This window comes from Melanotaenia boesemani, chromosome 3 (genome assembly GCF_017639745.1).
Source record: "Melanotaenia boesemani isolate fMelBoe1 chromosome 3, fMelBoe1.pri, whole genome shotgun sequence".
NCBI classification, from domain to species: domain Eukaryota; kingdom Metazoa; phylum Chordata; class Actinopteri; order Atheriniformes; family Melanotaeniidae; genus Melanotaenia; species Melanotaenia boesemani.
In genome coordinates this window covers 35,845,275-35,863,786 of record NC_055684.1, presented here as the reverse complement: position 1 = coordinate 35,863,786, position 18,512 = coordinate 35,845,275, and the positions used below count along the sequence as shown (strand labels likewise).

At 39.6% G+C, this 18,512-nt stretch overlaps 1 protein-coding gene across 1 annotated transcript in view; it reads left to right on the top strand.

Moving 5' to 3' along the window:
* The window catches only part of ptpra (protein tyrosine phosphatase receptor type A), a 29,167-nt gene that overhangs the window by 6,944 nt on the left and 3,711 nt on the right, over positions 1 to 18,512 (top strand). Inside the window, exons 2-21 of the mRNA XM_041980484.1 lie at positions 6,737 to 6,783; positions 6,875 to 6,956; positions 7,035 to 7,463; positions 12,230 to 12,323; positions 12,523 to 12,596; positions 13,057 to 13,193; positions 13,707 to 13,797; positions 14,062 to 14,138; positions 14,252 to 14,288; positions 14,391 to 14,488; positions 14,794 to 14,913; positions 15,201 to 15,367; positions 15,462 to 15,597; positions 15,738 to 15,887; positions 15,991 to 16,084; positions 16,644 to 16,720; positions 16,886 to 17,020; positions 17,459 to 17,584; positions 17,796 to 17,947; positions 18,218 to 18,353. Of these exons, the coding sequence (XP_041836418.1) occupies positions 6,763 to 6,783; positions 6,875 to 6,956; positions 7,035 to 7,463; positions 12,230 to 12,323; positions 12,523 to 12,596; positions 13,057 to 13,193; positions 13,707 to 13,797; positions 14,062 to 14,138; positions 14,252 to 14,288; positions 14,391 to 14,488; positions 14,794 to 14,913; positions 15,201 to 15,367; positions 15,462 to 15,597; positions 15,738 to 15,887; positions 15,991 to 16,084; positions 16,644 to 16,720; positions 16,886 to 17,020; positions 17,459 to 17,584; positions 17,796 to 17,947; positions 18,218 to 18,353 (2,433 nt within the window). The 5' untranslated portion in view covers positions 6,737 to 6,762. The remainder of the gene's footprint in view (positions 1 to 6,736; positions 6,784 to 6,874; positions 6,957 to 7,034; positions 7,464 to 12,229; positions 12,324 to 12,522; positions 12,597 to 13,056; positions 13,194 to 13,706; positions 13,798 to 14,061; positions 14,139 to 14,251; positions 14,289 to 14,390; positions 14,489 to 14,793; positions 14,914 to 15,200; positions 15,368 to 15,461; positions 15,598 to 15,737; positions 15,888 to 15,990; positions 16,085 to 16,643; positions 16,721 to 16,885; positions 17,021 to 17,458; positions 17,585 to 17,795; positions 17,948 to 18,217; positions 18,354 to 18,512) is intronic.

Sequence of the window (18,512 nt, the reverse complement as noted above, 5' to 3'; positions counted from 1 at the left end):
TAGAAGAAATTAAAGTGCAGTTTAATAGCAGGAGGGCTCAGTACTATGATGCTGTTCTTGCAGCAAAATTTAATTTGTTTAAACATTTGTTGTTGTTGCTGTTTTTAATTAACTGGGATAGCCATCTTTCTTCTTGTAACATACTGACCATCAGTGTTCTGCGGACATCAGTGTCATCAGAACCAGTCCAGTAACTACCAGTACCTTCTCTAGAACAAGCCTGCAAGTACAACTACATATAGGGATGACTTTATGCTAGATTCTACAAATAGTGTTGAACCACAGTTTCTAACAAGCACAACTGTATGGAAACTGGTTCATGTCTTTGGATAGACTCCATACAGTGGACATGAGAGTCAGCTGCCAGCTGTCTGGACATCAGCTAAAGTCAGTTAATCTTATCTCATTGTGTTTAAGTTATTGCTTCAAGTTTCAGAGCTTCTATGTGAGACTTTCCAGTGAGCTGCGCCCCACTGTTGGTAATAAGGTTCAACTAGACCTTACTTCTCAGGCCTCTTACTATATACCATTTATTACCATGTGATAGTTTAAAATTATTATAATGTGGTTTTCTAATTCTGGGTATCTATATGGGACAGAAGACAAGTATCAGATTATGTTCAACAGGATTCAACAGGATTTTAAGCAAAGTTTTATTCTATAAATTGAAGCAAAATGTTTCAAACTGTATGTGACAAATATGTCACATTGGTCTCTTATGGGTTCATTTTCATTTACTTTGGAAGTGAAAGACCACATTTAAAAATATAGTGTGACATTGGCAAGACAGGTGCCCTCTCCCCTTATTGTTTTTAACTTAAGAAATAAAGCAGTCTACAGGTTTGACAAACCAGCCACTAGGCCAGAACGACACGGGGAAAAATCTTATTGATGATTTTTCTGACCAATATTGCAGTTTAGCTTCCAATTTAACCTTCAAATTCCAGCTTCTGTTCAGTGTCCATGCAGAAATATATTTTATTTTTGAGATGGAGGATTATCACATGGCATCAAAATATGAACAGCTTCATATTCTAACAAGGACAAAAAGCTGAGATATGAACGGCTTCACTTGCCACCTACATGATGCAACTGTGGCCAAAACAGAGAAGTTTCCTCTAGAACAGGTTTTTACTTGGTCCTTGTAAAAACTAAACAGTCTGATGTTATTTATCTGATGTACAGCACTGCTCATCTTTTCACTCTACATGATTGAGAACGTGTTTAGAGCGACTCCACTCAATAAAATGTCTTTGTCTTTTTCAGATGTTGTACCCTCTCATGGGGGAAAAATCTGATGGGACTTGTATCCCCCACGGGTGTGAAGCCCGTCCAAGAATGTGAGGAGTGAGAGTAACTCGCACTTTCTCTGCATTTTGCACAAACATCCAGCTACTCCGTCCTCTGCGCTGCGGCTGCCTCCTCTTCCCCTCCATCTCACCGGCTGTGAGAGAGTGGAGGATAACAAGCAGCATAAATCCGATGTTAACATATTTTAGGTTCAGACAGAGCAGAATCACACTCGGACGTATTTTTTTTAAATCTCAAAAAGAGGACCCTGCTGTCCACCGGAAAGATGACAGAAAATACGTCTGAGGCGAGTGGATTTGTAAAACCGCGCTGCAGTGCTGAAACCTGGACAAGGTGCCGTGTAGCTTGTAAAATAATCACACTCTGTCTGATTTGCTAATTGCAACGTGTTGAATTGCGATTTCAGTTTAAAAAGGATTAATTGTTCAGCCCTACCAGTTATAGCTCAATCAGAATTTTGTGATTCACAACACCAACCAAGTGATCACTCTCAGCTATTTATTTATTTAAAATTCTATCTCTTCCTAAGCATTTTGCAGACCTTAACAAGAACTGCTTCCCAAACTTTAAAATTGTGAGGCAATATAAAGTTATGAAGCTTTCTTTGTATTGTAAATTATCCATAAATACATGAATAAGAACAGCAATGTAGTTTCACTTTATTAAAATAAACATATACAGTAAAGTTTAGTTGACTTATGTTTGTATACATATATAAAGTTATACTTTAGTGGCTTTGAAAACTGATATTACGAAAACTGGAAGAGCAGTAATCACCTGTTTTATGAAAGTTTGAGTTTAACTTTTCATTTAGAAGCTATTGTTAATCTGTCGGTTGGAATGAATGAGGGCAGCACGCCGTTTACTCAACTCAATCATAACTTATCTGAACTAACTGCAAACTTTTTAAAGAACATCTACACAGCGTCTGTATGTTTATATGGTTGTGATGTTTGTTCTCTCACACAAGTGTGTGGTATAAAGCATCGTAGGGCTTCTGTGTGAATGTGGAAAAATCTGTGAGTGATTGTTTTTTACCGGTTATGGCTGGTCAGGCTACAAATCGCTCACTGGCATCTCTGCTTGTTTATGTTAACCAGAAAACATTTTTCATCAGGAAATCAAAAGAAGATTTAAAAATGACTCCGTCCAAACACTCAAAGCCAGCCGAGCATTTGATACTTGTTGAGCCGCTGCAGTCGGTTTTAATATTTATGTTGTTGTTATGATGCCGTTAAATGTGCTTCTGGAAATCAGTCCCTTTTTATTTCCATCAAAAAGAGAAAAGCCGTCCGGTCAAGTCTCTGGTGTGTGCTTCTTACTTCCATTAGTTAAACTGCTGTTGTTTTTTTTTGTTTTAGTCTTTGGAAAGCTGTGACAGTTTTGCACTTATGTCATGGGACAGCTCAGTCCCAGCAGTGATTTCTGAAACAGACTGGCTCTAAGTGCACCGCCTTGTCTAAAAAAATACTCACATGGCTGCATAACACAAACCCAAGTCAGGCGAGTGTGAGCTACATGACTGTTTCTTGACTGCGTTCATTCACCATCAGATGGATTTGTACGTGTTTCCTCTGCAGGGAACAGCTGGTAGGTTTTTGCTTCTGTAATATGTGGTTGTATTGACGTACAGAGCAGAGAACTGAAGTAAAGAGCAGTTAGACTAGAAGTAAAATGTCTTTTACCAATTAAATTAAAAAGGTCTTTCATAAACACACCGAAGAGGTTGGATTTAGAATTTGTGCTTTTGAAGATGTAAATGCTTTGGGCAGAGATGGAAATTTAAAGTAAACATATAGAAATGAATAAATAATAACTGAGGATGCATTGATCACTTGGCTGATGATGTAAATCGATCAGTTTCCAGTCAGCTGTGAGTGGTTGGTAGAGGGGACTTGGAGACTTTATTTTTTATTTTAATCCTTTTTTTAAACCCAAATGTTTTGTTTCAAGTTATTGAAAGATTCAAAATATAATTTTACATTAAATATAAATGACTAAAAAAGGACCTTGAAAAAAGAAACAGATCAAATTTGAAGTTGGAATTGGCTGATAAAATTGAGGCTGTTTATTAATTTAACTTATACTGTTGCAGATGACGAGCCCATGTTGGACTGATGCTGTCACCTAGGGGGTAATATAAGGTCCCTTTGGAAAACATGTTGCTGTTTATCTTGTTAATGTAAATAATAAATGATTTTACTAGATTTATGGAGGCCCACACTTCCTTGGAGGTGCACATATCCCACGTCGGTTGAACACTGGTCAACAGTAGAACGTCAGTTCTGAAAATCCTTATCAGCTTGTGAAAGATTGTAGTCAGTTGGCAGATTAATTGGGCAAATTATAGGACCTGTTTATACCATTTCAAGATAATTGACATTTATGATCTTCCACCATTGTCACCAGAATCTAATAGAACATTGTTAAACTTTGGCTAGAAAACTAAACAAGTTATTTACTCAAAACATCATTTTCTGTTAACTAATGTGACTACCCACACACCTGCTTTGTCTCCTGCATCCTCCGTGAGGGTGCATTACACATCTGCAGAAAGTGTACAGAACTTCAAAGTGGCACAAATAGAAGCTCCAGCCAAGTGCTTCTTAAATTAAAGATGCCTTCCACCAACTCATAAGTCAGCTGAAAAAAAGATTTCATGCATTTATAACACACACACTGGAAGATGACAGCCTCTCTGGAGGCCAGGACACGTCAAGATGCATCTCCAGAGCTGTAGACATGGTGCTACACAATTTCTCCATAAAAACCTCCAGGGTCCATGCAGCATCTGTGGGGCAAAGCTTAGCTACAGGATTAGCTTTTACCTTTTACATCAACACAGTGACACATCATCAAGTCTCTGTGGATGGCAGACTGAAAACGATGAGTCATACTTCACTATAAAAAGGTCACTGGGGGGGAAAAAAACTTGTTCATGACAATATTCATCAGTCAGCTTTGCCCATCACATCAAATTTATCCTAACTGTGTATCACAGAGATTCAGTGAGAGGACGGTCAGTAGAAGTAGCTGTTTTTAGGCTTGAGGTGGAAGTTGGATGAGCTAGGGACGTTTCTGTATGACCAGACAGAGAAAGGAAGGTCATCATTTATTCATGAGATTTTGTTTACAGGGGCAGATATGTACTTTGTCAAGAAAGCTCTGTAGTTTGGCACATTTAGATTTTCTCAGACTGGAGCCATTTTTAGTTTAAATTCTTCTGGGTTGAACCAGCAAACAATCAGTGTTTGTTTGTCGTAATGTAAATGAATAGCTATTATAGGGAGACGATAAATATTTAAGCTAAAATGTTTATAAATAAACATTAAAACCAATGTTGAAGGAACGGGGTGAAGATGAAGAGAGGAGGGGTAAAAGGGACCTTACTGGAGAAAGTTTAATCCCAATGTCAAGGAATAGGAAAACCTATTCAGATTATACACATTGTTTTTGTGTTTACATACCCAAAGTGATCGGGATTCTCCTGATGGGCTCATAATCTTCTGCATTCTACCTTATGGTTCAGCTGTGCCAAAGCTGTGCAAACATAAGCATGTAATTAGTCTACAGTGCATTGTAGAAGTCTGGATACTGACCATTCTCTTGCAGTCTCTCTTCAAACATCCATGTTGTTCTTCTGCTCCTCATCATCTTAGTCTTGTGTGTTTTTCTCAATAGAGAATTACATGTCATTAGCACCCTTAGCCCACGGGGTTGCATATATGTTAACTCCCACCAATCTGCTGCAACGGGAGCAGATTAAGACTTAATTTTGACTAAATTAATGTAGCAAAAGCCTCACAGCCAAGTAGACACAGAAATAATAGAATATGTTAAACAAACCAAGACACGACACAAGTCCATCCACTGAACTGGAAAACTGACCAATATTATCTCCTCTTGGATTTCTGGACTTTTTTTGTTTGTTTGATTGTTTGTTTTTTTTCCTAAGAGGATAAGTTGTGCATGTAGTTATAAATTCAAGAAAAAGCTCATGAATGTTTTAGAAATGGGACAAAATCTGCTACCTCACAATTATGTGTTCCTATAGCATCATTATAAATCAAATCATTTCTTAAAAAAATACTTTATAAGATGTTCACCTGCATTTTTATTTTATTACTGAGAAAAAGTAAGTGCCTCTAATATTTTAGATATTTCTGTTTGGAAGATTTAAAATGAAAAAAAAGAAAGAAACAAAGAAAGCCTGGGGACAAAGCTCTGGATTTATTTGACATGACGTGACCTTTTTTTGGTTTTGAATCATGAAATGTAGAAAAAAATTGATTATTTATGTGCACATACTATTTAAAATATTTGGGGCTTTTTTTTCTTTTACAATTTTAATGGCTGGAATTGTTGACTTAGTAGGTGCACAGATGGATGACTGAGAGAAAAAGGGAGCAGCAATTAGATTAGTAGGTTAATAGCATCCTCATTGACTACATAACTTGTTCATCATGCCCAACAGCTGGCTGCAGTCAAAGCAGAATTGTCCTGCACTTAAAACAAAATGTAAGTAGCACCGTAAATGAGCTTCACTCAAAACATCAGAGGATTGGCAACTGACACTATGTGCGCTTTTAGCACCCAGTCTATGGTTTGCCCACTGATGCAGTAATCCATCAGTCTGCATGGGGCAGCACGCTGTGTTTGGCTCAGTCTACTGTTCAAGTATCGCTGTAGGCGAAGGCAGACAAGCTGAATTATGGCAGGGTCAGGACCGCAGGATTAGGTCCAGGGATTATCACAGCTCAGTTAGCCTCTGGGATTATACAAACGCCGGACAGTTAGTCTGACCGACCACCGGGCTTTCGCCAGGATCTCCTCAAGTCTGTCCAGCTCTTACTCATCCACATATGCGTGGCTGAGCAGCTGAATAGATGCTTTGTTACAGAAGGAATTTAAGTGGCACAAGTTCTTTTTTTCATCCTGCTTGGGAGGGTAAATGGTGAGTGTTAGGAAAGTAATAATTGGGTTATACACATTTTTTGATCGCACAAGCAAAAATCTGGATGTGATCAGATATTAATGGCATACATCCTGCTCCCATTGTGACAGCTGCTAAAAATGTGAATTAAAATGTTAGTGTTTTTTATTATTATTATTATTATTATTGTTGTTGTTGTACTTGTTATCTAACTGGAGTTTTCTGGAGAAACATTCATTTGGACCACAGACATTTTATGAGCCATTCATTGTGTTACAGTTCCAGTGAGGTGAAGTGCTCAAAAATCAGCATCACTGTTGATGGGGTGCTCATATTTATTCATGTGTGAACACTGTGACATAGGTTTCAGAGAAGCATGCATAATACAAGGATCCAGATTTAGTTGAAAAGCAGTACAGTTAAAAACATGAAGAAAATGTAAACCTCTGGGTCGCCTCAAACGTCTCACACCTGTTTTCTGTTGCTTTCCAGGACCACGCTGTGCGAATGAGTGATTGATGCCAACTTCGCTTCTTCAGGTAAAAGTATTTGTTTTTAATTTCATTCCATGTCATAATTAAATTTATTTTATTTTATTAATTTCTTTTGGCTGGTGTGTTTTCCACCCAGGGCAGAATGGGTGTGTGTCCCCTGCTCTTGCTGCTTGGTGTAGCCTTGGGGGCCTCAGCCCAGGTTCAAGCCCCCATCACAAGTAAGACCTGCATCCACTTTTTATATGTTGAATAGTTCACGGAAACAAATGACCAAGTTTCATCTTTTTCTTCACAAGGTCCTCCAAATGCCACAGCCAAGCCCACAGACCCGCCTACAGCACCCTTCCTCAACGACACGGTCCCACATGCACCAGCCGCCCCCGATCCACCCACAACACTTGCCCCCCTAGTAGTCGTGCCGACAACAGTGACAACAACAACAGTCACCACAACAACCGCAAGCCCAGCTGGCAACGAAGACCCCCAACCTTCTGGTCCCAATGGCACTGTACAAGTGTTACCAGTTCCTCCTCCACCAACTCCAAATCCTACTGATCCCCCTGAGGCACCAACAACCACAGAGCCCCCACCTCCTTCTACTACGGCAGAGGATGAGACAGCCTTTAGTACAGGCTCAGCACCTCCAGAGACTGACCCTAGCGTCACTGATGATGTCGACACCACCACCATATCCATAATATCCACCTCAGAAAAACCCCCAGATGGTGAGTTGTAGACTTTCAGACTTTTATTTCACCCCACTGAAAACCGCCTCTCACGGATGGATTAAGTTTTAAGTCTTAAAAGATGATTCCAGATTATTACATAGTGTTTTTGTTGTTCCATGAATAGATTATATGTTTCATACAGAGATTTGAGGTTGTAAAAAACCTACCAGAAATTTACAGTTTACAGAGCAACAAGGTTTCTCCTCTAGTTGTGTTAAACTTTGTTAACTAACACTTTGTTGTAGCTTTGTTACCGTGTTCCAAACTTCATCAGAAAAGACCCCCGTGTTTTAACTGACCATTAATCACCCTGGATTATTAATCCCAGCGTTAATGCACAGCATCTTTTCACAGTTGCATTGTAACAAATCTCTTTTAGGGCCTTTATCCAGACAGTCATCAGACTTGGAGTGTCGGTGAACGTTTGTCTCTCATGCGTTTCTCGGCGTGTTGTGCATCGTCGATGTTGTCAGACTGTCGATGTTCAGCTGATTCAACTTGCTGAATTGGCATCGGGACTGTCAGAGAAAGACTTCACTCTGATTGGATGTTAATGTAGCAAATGACGGCAGAAAAAGAGTCAGCAGTGACCACAGGAAGTAAACTGCCAACTTTATATGTGCCAACAGCTTGGCCTTGTAGAGTGAAGATACTGCAGACCAATAATAAGACACAATTTAAGAACAGCCAGCTCTCTGGTGTTATTAAAAAAACACACAAAACAAACACTTGTTTGCTTTTTATGTATTCATTCATTCATTTAAGTACCTTCTCAACCAACTATCTTCAGTGTGATCTTCTGATATCCCTTGTTAAATAATACATCTACTGCCACCCGCTGATGTGCTGGCGAGCTCTGTCTTTTTGGACAGGTGTAGATTTTGTGTCCTGGCCTTTAGTTGGAAGTCACCTTTAAAGGGTGTTTGTGTTGAGACTGAGGTGATAAGAGCAGCAGGTGTTTGGTCGCTGCTAGTTTTTCATCGTGATTCAGTGTATAAGAGCCTTTGGAAGACTGGACCTTAGTAGCTCAGTGACATGAGGCTTTATGTGTTGGACCGTGATCAGAGGGCTTACACGCATTTCATTTCAACAGAAAAAATAAACACGTAAAACTGGATGTCAGAAATAAACCCTCTCACACTCACAGCAGCTGTTTGGTTATTTAGATAAACATGAGAAAAAATGAAGGGACTGCTTAGACTCTGTTTCCAGACTAATCTCTGACATGGATCTCTTGTGTTGCTTTGGTTGGAGTTTCCTCATTTGATTTTTATTTTTCAAGCAAAGCTCCACTGGCTGATAATCAGAAAATGAACATAACGATTACTTTGTCTTAGCTATGTGTACTTTGATTCTGGTTCATTATTTAAATGATATCCAAGTAGTTTCTCTCTTGATAGTGTTTTCCTCCTGTGTTTTGATTGATAAATGAATTCTCTTCTTGTTCATACCTGCATTTTGAAAGCCTCTTATGTGTCATCTCTTTACCTAAAATACATTTTATGTGTGAAAGCGAACATCAGGTTTTTGTGGGAAAGGCAGTAGCGGCGGGTAAAAAGAGTTTGAGGCGTGCGAGCTCCGCGGTCAAGAGTCAACCTTTAATATTTTAGATAGTTGGACATTTTTCTGCTTTTAGACTCCATTGTAGCAGCGCTGGAAATATCCTGACATGAAATGCCTGCATTTAACCAGTCATCCACAAAAATCAGAATGCCAGCCACAGTAGATGACCCACACACACACACACACACACACACACACACAATACTAAGAATCTTATTTATAGACAAGTTTTCTCCTATGCGGTAGTTGCCAGGTTGAGGTTATGTATAAGGTGGATCAGAAGGGGGTTAGCAGGTGTAATATGGGACAGATATGCACCTTGTTCTGGTACTTATATCCTATATTATTTAATATTTGTCATTTTATTTATATCATATTATATATTGTAGTATTACATATGTTGTAGGGGGGAGTGGTAGACTAGTGGTTAACAGAGGTGCACATGGGTCTGGAGAACCCGAGTTTGAGTCTCCACTGTGCCAACAGAGGTGAACCACTGTGGGCCCTTGACCAAGGCCTTTATTCCCTCCCTACTCCTACCTGGGTGCCAAAACATTGAAGCCCACTGATCTGTAGTACACCTTAAAATGGGTCAAATACAGAGCCAAAGTTAATTTTATAGTAGTAGTTATTAATTATTAGTAATTATTATTTCTAATGAAACATCTGGTAACCTCTTTTTTGTGTTTAGCAGTTTGTGTTTTTAACAAAGTGGCTTCATCGTGGTTAAAGCTTGTGAAATTCTCCAAGTCTCAAATGCCATTCAGCATATTTTTCTAGCATCCTGAAATTTATGTGCATGAAACATGATTCCCCCCTCTTTCTTTTGCATTAATTATTTATGATACATGATAATTGAGAAATGCACAAATCACCAGCCTATGTCACTGATTCATGTGGTAAGATGCTTTTCTTATGGAATGCAATAACATCAGGCATGTTTTGAAATTTCCTCCAGAAGCCTCCAAATGTTAGGTACAGTAACTGGCAGTCAAAACAAATGCAGCATATGCAGATGAATAGCACTACATAGTGTTCTCATTATATAATGTGATCACTTTAGGTTCATAGGTCTTATGTAATTGCTCCTTTGTCTTCCTCTGGACATCATGAGTGTGGCGTGAGGAGCTGTGAGCTTCCTCTAAATGGCATCTGGTCCATCACGGCCGTGTCACTTCCACATGACACCCTTAGCCTGTTGTGCTCCTGCTCTTTTTAAATGTGCATATTGTCCTGGGGAGAATGCTGAAAAGTCCTGGGAATTGTGAGTGAAAATGCAACATTACTGGGCGGCGGGCCAGAAACCCTTCTCCCAGAAAGTGCATATAGAGCACGAAGTCAAATGATGCATTCTTTGCGGCATACTTTTGTAATGTGCAGAACTTTCTTGAATTACATCCATGGAACAGCTGATTTTGTCTTTCTATTGTCACCACTGTCATGCACTTTTCTAGAAAAAAACAGTTCTTTTGTTGCACCCTACTGTGTCTTATTGAACAGTCATCGGCACACAAACAGCAGGCGGGTTTTTGTACACAAAACTCTGCTTGTTGTTCAGGCAGATCTCATGTCTTTTGTTCCATCTGTTGCAGTGAAAGGTCACCAGGAAGACCACAGGGTTGACTTCAACTGGTTATAGTCATGCATATAGTGGAAATTATACAAATTGGTCAGCTATTGTAATCTACAGGGGGAAACATCAAGAATAGATAACTTTCTCTGTGTAATGTCTAATTTGTAATGGTAAGCCTATGTGACTGCAATCCTTTCCCTCCAGTCACAAGCAAAACAGCAGAGCTGTAAGCCGTCAGGCCTTCAGACACGTCGAGAGCATTCAACATCACAAGTTTAAATCATTTATCAAATTGACAGCAAACTTTCTCACGTCTTTCAGGTTTTTTGTTCCATCTCACAGTGTCTGCTGTCATCATGGGTATAACTAGTTACTAAAACAAAAGGTTTACCGTCTCGGTTAAAATGTGATTTATCTGCTCACCCTGAGTCTGACTGTTGAACTCTTTTGTCTCTTAAAAAAAAACTACTTAAATATTAACAAAGTTGGCAGTTATGGAGCTGAAAGCTGGTGTAAAAAGAATCTGTGGACAGCTTAAGAAAGAGTCTGTTTCCTGTGAATTTTAACGCATATCAAAAAAGGTTGTAACACCTAAAAATAAAGCACAATAGCAATATTATATTACCCAAAGATGTGGCTTAACATTTTACTTTTCATTCTATAAATATATGATCAGCTCAGATGGACGAACACAGTGGAAAGAAGTGATTGCAGGAGCATCCTGGTTTCAGCTAACTGATTAACGTAAGAGCAGGAATCTTTTGAAATATTCCTAAGTGTTTAAGTTGCATAAGATGCATAAGAATAAGCACATTTATTGCAGTAGTTTTGAAAATCTGGTGCTGAAACACGTAATTTTAGACCAGGACTATTCAGTTCAGTCCCACGAGGGTCACAGCCCTGCTGGTTTTCAATGTGTCCCTGCTCCAACGCACCTGATTGAAATTAATGAGTCGTGGTGCAGAACTTAATAGGTTGTTGATCCATTTAATTCTAGTCAGGTGTGTTGGAGCAGGGACACATTGGAAACCTGCAGGGCTGTGGCCCTCGTGGGCCAGAATTAAGTAGCCCTGTTTTAGACCTTTTTAAATACTCTGATAAAACGATTGTTACCCCAGGAAACAGGAGAGCTCTCAGTTTAATCAGTCCAAAGGTATCTCAGTCCTCTGTCAGCCCTTCAAAAGCTTACCAATTAACACATTATATGTAGCATGTTTAATGTTTACATATCACTTTTGTCTTCTTTCATACGAGTGATATGAACTGGCTGGTAAGCAGTGTTAGCTTTGGCTAGCTGTTTCTCCTGTTTCTAGATTTGCTGCTAAGGTAAGCAGCTGCTTGTCATGAAATAAAGTGTGGTATTAATAAAGCTTCTGGGCAAACATCCTAAAAGCACCTCCAGAAGGTTCTTTAAGGTAAAGCAGGTCCTCATCTGTGCCTGTACTTTCTTTGGGAAGCCTTTTGAAATGATTACATATTTTTGTACAATGTAAATCAATCCAGAGGGAACTATGACCGATTTAAATGTTTAATTTAAAATCTGTTCATCTTTGAGACTTTAAAAATTGGGATATATTTGCTTTAGTTTAAGCACACCTTTTTTTTTGTGTGTGTGTCTCTGATGTAGACAATTATGAGGACATGCCAATCATAGCTGTCATGGTGGCCCTTTCCTCCCTGCTGGTCATCATCTTCATCATCATCATCCTTTACATGCTCAGGTTGGTGGAATTTAGTCGATGTTCTTCAGACAACAGAGGCATTAGGTGCTGCTGTTACCATGGCAATGACTGATTGGCATGCTGCTGTGAGACAGCAGCACTCTGTGTGTGTGTGTGTGTGCATGTGCGCACGCATGTGTGTGTGAGAGAGAGACTGTGTGTTTTTCTGTGTATTAACATGCACTTTGATCTTTGACAGATTTAAGAAGTACAAGCAGGCAGGAAGCCATTCAAACTCCTTCAGACTGACCAATGGCAGATCAGATGATACAGGTGAAACAACCAGTGTGTGTGTGTGTTTATCTGTGCTTTGGATTTGTCAGAAGTTGCAACATGCTAAATACTCAGTCTCATTTTTGGCATTAAAAATTGGCAAATATTTACAGCCAACTTGTTGCTCATAGTTCTTTTTTCTGATAAGCCTCACTTGATCTTTCCTCCCCGTCTGATAACATTTCACCATCTGTTTGCAGGAGGCTTTTGTTTGTTGTATTACCTAATCAACAGACTTGCCATTGACTCCCTTATGTTCCACTGTTAGCTCACATCGCCCTCTGCTGGCCATTTAAAGAACATCCAATGAATGATGAAGTCAATATAACATGCTGCTGGACAGTTCCAATCTCATGTTCTTACCCAGTATCCCATGTCTTTATCTCCACCTGTCTGGCCCCTCCCGTTCCTTCCCTCCTCTCTTCACTCTTGCCTCCTCCCTTCCTGCTTGTTGGCACAGAGCTCCAGAGTGTGCCGCTATTGGCCCGATCACCCAGCACAAACAGGAAGTACCCACCCCTTCCCATAGACAAACTTGAGGAAGAAATGAACCGTCGGATGGCTGACGACAACAAGCTCTTCAGAGAGGAGTTTAATGTATGGAACACTTTGTCATCTAGAACCACCTACAGACTCCCAGAAATTTGACTAATTTAACAGAATAAATATTCATAGTTAATTAAGAAACATACCAAAATATTTGTATGTATAAAGAAAATAGACACAAAAATCTTACAAATTGGCTCAATACTGATATTCTAGTACATCTTTAACTAAGAACTAGCAGCTTTTCAGTAGTTTGAATATGGTACCATTAAAAATTCCACATCTACTTATAAATCAGCTGAAGTGAAGACATTTTAAATGTACTGAATTTTAGATGAAAAAAAGTCAAGTTTACAACTTTAGTAATGTTACTGCAGAAAAAAAAAATTTAAATGTAAATCAGTGGTGATTACATCATGATTATACTTGGCCAAAACAAAAATCTTACCATCAAAACATCAAAATAAACTATCTATATAACACTTTTCAGACAAAGTAATTAAAAGTGCCTAAAATAAAGCAACCAGGTGCAAACATTTGTTTGTTTTTTTTCCTTTTGTTTAGGCACTGCCGGTCTGCCCCATTCAGGCATCATGTGATGCTGCTTCCAAGGAAGAGAATAAAGAGAAGAACAGATATGTCAACATACTGCCATGTAGGTTACAGTTTATTTGTTAATTCAAGCTTTTACACATATTTCCCTGCACAGTTGTATTCAGCCTCAGTGAGTTGGTTTAGAGGTCTAAAATTTACCCGGGGTGGGAAAAGTTGTAAAGCTTTACATGTTGGAACTTCAATTGTGGGCTCTTTTTGTACTTTGGCTGTACTTTGCTGTTCTTTATGTCCTCTGCCCTCTCTCTCTCTCTCTCTCTCTCTCTCTCGCTCTCTCTCTCTCTCTCTGTCTCTCTCTCTTTCTTAGATGATCACTCCCGGGTGCATCTCTCATCTCTGGAAGGAGTTCCTGACTCTGATTTCATCAATGCCTCCTTTATAAATGTTTGTACAACATCTTTTCTCCATAAGAAACAACTCTTCTCCAGACATAATGGATATAATCTAATTGTATCAGCATCACCCTATTATCCCTGTCTTGTCTCTTTCTTTTGTAGGGTTACCAAGAGAAGAATAAGTTTATTGCAGCTCAAGGTGAGGTTGATATCTGCACTGGAGGGATAACAAACTATTATGATGTCCTCTAATAAACTAGATTATTAATACTCTTTATTGCTTTATCTCTTGTTATTTCAGGGCCAAAGGAGGAAACTGTAAATGACTTCTGGCGGATGATCTGGGAGCAGAATACAGCCACCATCGTCATGGTGACTAATCTGAAGGAGAGAAAAGAGGTAGGAGACCTAGAGGAGCAGGGATGATGATGATGCTTTCATTTGGATGTTAAACCACTTTTTTCACATATAAAAGAATATACTGTTAAAATTTAAATACATTTACCTCTATAATTGGGATAAAGGTGCATTTTTTTGTTCCTATATAAATCCTAATATGACTTGTAATCCTGACCGTGCTCTCAACTCTAGTTGGTTTTTCACTGTACTCATCTTGTCAAAGATGCAGCATGTAATTATTATTATTTTATTTCTGAGAGCTGTAAACTTGTGTGCTCAGTCTGAAATTCCTCCCTGTTATTTAGTGTAAGTGTGCACAGTACTGGCCGGACCAGGGCTGTTGGACATATGGGAACATTCGTGTGTCTGTAGAGGACATGGTGGTTCTGGTGGACTACACAATCCGCAAGTTCTGCATCCAGCAGGTATCATGAACAACTTATTAGATATGCTTTATGTCTGTGTTTACTTTTTAATTATATTTCCTACTTTATTTTATTAGCATTATGTAGAGTTCTCTCTACATGTACTTTTACTCACTGATTTCATGTACTGTATGTCATATTTTGGGGAATCGAACATTCGTGTACATTAATCTCTGAATGACTAAATGCTGTCGCTGCAGTAATAAAGCCATTTATTTTGTACCATGAAAATAACATGTATGAATGGAAACCCTGTGGACTGTGATATGATTTGGATTCTGTTTCAGGTGGGAGATGTCTCTGGGAAGAAGCCTCAAAGGCTCGTCACCCAGTTCCACTTTACCAGCTGGCCAGACTTCGGGGTGCCCTTCACTCCCATCGGCATGCTCAAGTTCCTCAAGAAAGTCAAGACCTTCAACCCCCAGTACGCTGGCCCCATTGTTGTACACTGCAGGTACATATGTGGCTCTTGAGTTCCCACTTTACTGTTGTCATGTGTTGGTCTGCATGCCATACACAACTCACAAGATCTTGTTTCTGTCTGTCAGTGCGGGAGTGGGGAGGACAGGTACCTTTATAGTGATCGATGCCATGTTAGACATGATGAACGCGGAGAGGAAGGTGGACGTGTTTGGTTTTGTCACTAGGATAAGAGCCCAACGCTGTCAGATGGTCCAGACAGATGTGAGTCTGGTGCTGACACACATCTCTCACCACACATTAATGATGAAAGTATAGAAATGTCAACAGTTTCACATAAATCACACAACTGTGTGATCAGTTTCATGTGAAACTAAGAGCGATTCATGTTTTGTCTCCCACAGATGCAGTACGTTTTCATCTTCCAGGCGTTGTTAGAGCACTACTTGTATGGAGACACAGAGCTGGAGGTCACCTCGCTGGAGTCCCACTTGGCTAAGCTCTATGCCCCTTCACCTGGAGCTGGCTGCAATGGCCTAGAGGCTGAATTTAAGGTGTGTGCACACTCATCAGTTTTCATATCTTTGTAAATGTATTTTGGAAGTTTTACAACAATTTTTTATTTAAATTTAACTAAGCTGATCTCATGTTCTATAGAAACTAACATCCATCAAGATTCAGAATGACAAGATGAGAACAGGCAACCTGCCTGTCAACATGAAGAAGAACAGAGTACTACAGATCATTCCCTGTGAGTAAGGGCTCGTTTATGCTCGCTTTCTGCAAACAGACAGGTACATCTGTTTAAAAAAAACATAGCCGACATACTCCCCATGCATGCTTTGTGTTGGTATAGTAGTAATGCAATACCTCCACTAGAGGGCAGTGCAGAGTTTTGTATCAGTTTTAACAGCAATCTGCAGTAACAAATATGGTACTGATGGAAGAGATCATATTAATTCACAGAAAGTGACATAAAAATTGGAAGTGCAGTTAACAGCGGTGGTCTGTGCAGCCATTAAATACTTCATTTTCTACTTCTGCGTTATTTTCAATGGTTGCATGTGACTTCAGGCTGTTTTAAAATGTATTAAAATAACTAAATAACGGACAGAAGACTCTGTCCGTACACGTGTATTTAACATTCATCCTAAATGAGCCTTAATGCTTTTCTTATGTAGTCTCATGTATATTTGGTTGTCTTGTTCCTGTTACACAGTGATAAATGTCAAGATTACATAATGAAATTCCAAATCTCCCCATGTCAAAACTCCCTCCAGTCAATGTAAATTCTTCTCTGTTTGTCATAGATGAGTTCAACAGGGTGATCATTCCAGTCAAACGAGGAGAAGAGAACACTGACTATGTCAATGCCTCCTTCATTGATGTAAGTGTTGAAAAAACACAAAGCCTGGATTAGAGAGGACCATTTCATTAATGCAAGCAATCGATCTGCCGTTTTTCTCCCTTCTTTTGTTTATTTTGCATCATTCAATCTTTCTTCTTCCCTGTCCGGACATCACTTCCTGTTCTCTCCTCCAACTGGACACAGGGCTACCGGCAGAAAGATGCATACATGGCAAGCCAGGGCCCCCTACAGCACACTATAGAGGACTTCTGGAGAATGATCTGGGAGTGGAGGAGCTGCTCCATAGTCATGCTTACTGAGCTGGAAGAGAGAGGGCAGGTGTGTGTTTGTGTGTAAATACAAATATCCATAGATAGATAGAGCCAACACCAACCACATGCCGCCAGTCTTGTCACTAATCTGAATATCTCAGTATAGTTGATTTTCAGTGTTTGTAAATTTAAGCTTCTTTGACATACGCATCATTAGTATGAGCAAGTCATCTTAAATCAACAGCATAGAAAGCTTTTCCCAGACAGCATGGTGGATTTGGTGTCAGTGTCTCTCTTTGCTCATGTAATTAATGATTCATGTCTTGGAATACATTTCTCTCTGTGGTAAGCATCCCACACTCGTTTGACATGCAGATGCTTGAGCTGTAGACATTAAATGTATAAACAAAATTCCTCAAATTTAGGATGACAGACTTTTTACATTTCAAGAACTTATTTAAATGTCATGAAGGGTAATCATCTGTTTCCTTCTTGCTTCCATTAGGAAAAATGTGGCCAGTACTGGCCGAGTGATGGAGTGGTGGCCTATGGGGACGTCTCTGTCGAGCTTAAAAGGGAGGAGGAGAGTGAGAGCTACACAGTGCGTGATCTCCTGGTTACCAACAACAGGGTGAGAAAAGATTTATTGAAACAAGATCCCCCTTTCACACTGCGATCTTGCATGATTAAAAACAAGGCAACAGTTGTACCCTTGAAAATATCTTAATAGATCCAGCAAATACAAACACCCAATAGTTGAATAGATCACAGAAACATTGTCTGATAATAGGCACATAGGCTAAATGTTATTTTACACACTAACCTTCATCATGTGTTTTCAGGAGAACAAGGCTCGAGCTGTGCGTCAGTTTCATTTCCATGGCTGGCCAGAGGTGGGCATCCCTACAGATGGCAAAGGCATGATCAACATAATAGCTGCAGTGCAGAAACAACAGCAGCAGTCCGGCAACCACCCCATCACTGTGCATTGCAGGTGGGATGCATTAAATGCATACACACTCACTGCATTTTTCACTTTTTTTACCTCACTAAGATACTTACGAGTATTTTTTTTTCTTCGTTGTGCCTTTTTTCCTCCCATGTCATAGCTTTTAATAGTTTTTTTTTTTTTATTTTTTTTGTCGAGATAGACATGTGAAGCCTCTAGTTCAGGCTGTTTTGTACCCTCTGTTGATTATTTCTACACACTTAATACAGTATGAACACTTTAGCTAACACATTTCCCTCGTGTGCACGTTTGCAGTGCTGGTGCTGGCCGGACTGGGACTTTCTGCGCACTGAGTACAGTTCTGGAGAGGGTGAAGGCAGAGGGCATCTTGGATGTCTTCCAGACAGTGAAGAGTCTCAGACTGCAGAGACCCCACATGGTGCAGACACTGGTAAGAGTGCAGATAACCTACATAACCTACATACAGCAACTGAGACATTTGCTTTCCTCATGATTTACCACTCAGCAGAAGGAAGAAGGAAATGCTCAGATTTTATTTACAGATGTAGAGGACGTAATCACTACAGTTCTTTCTTATACCAGGCACTTT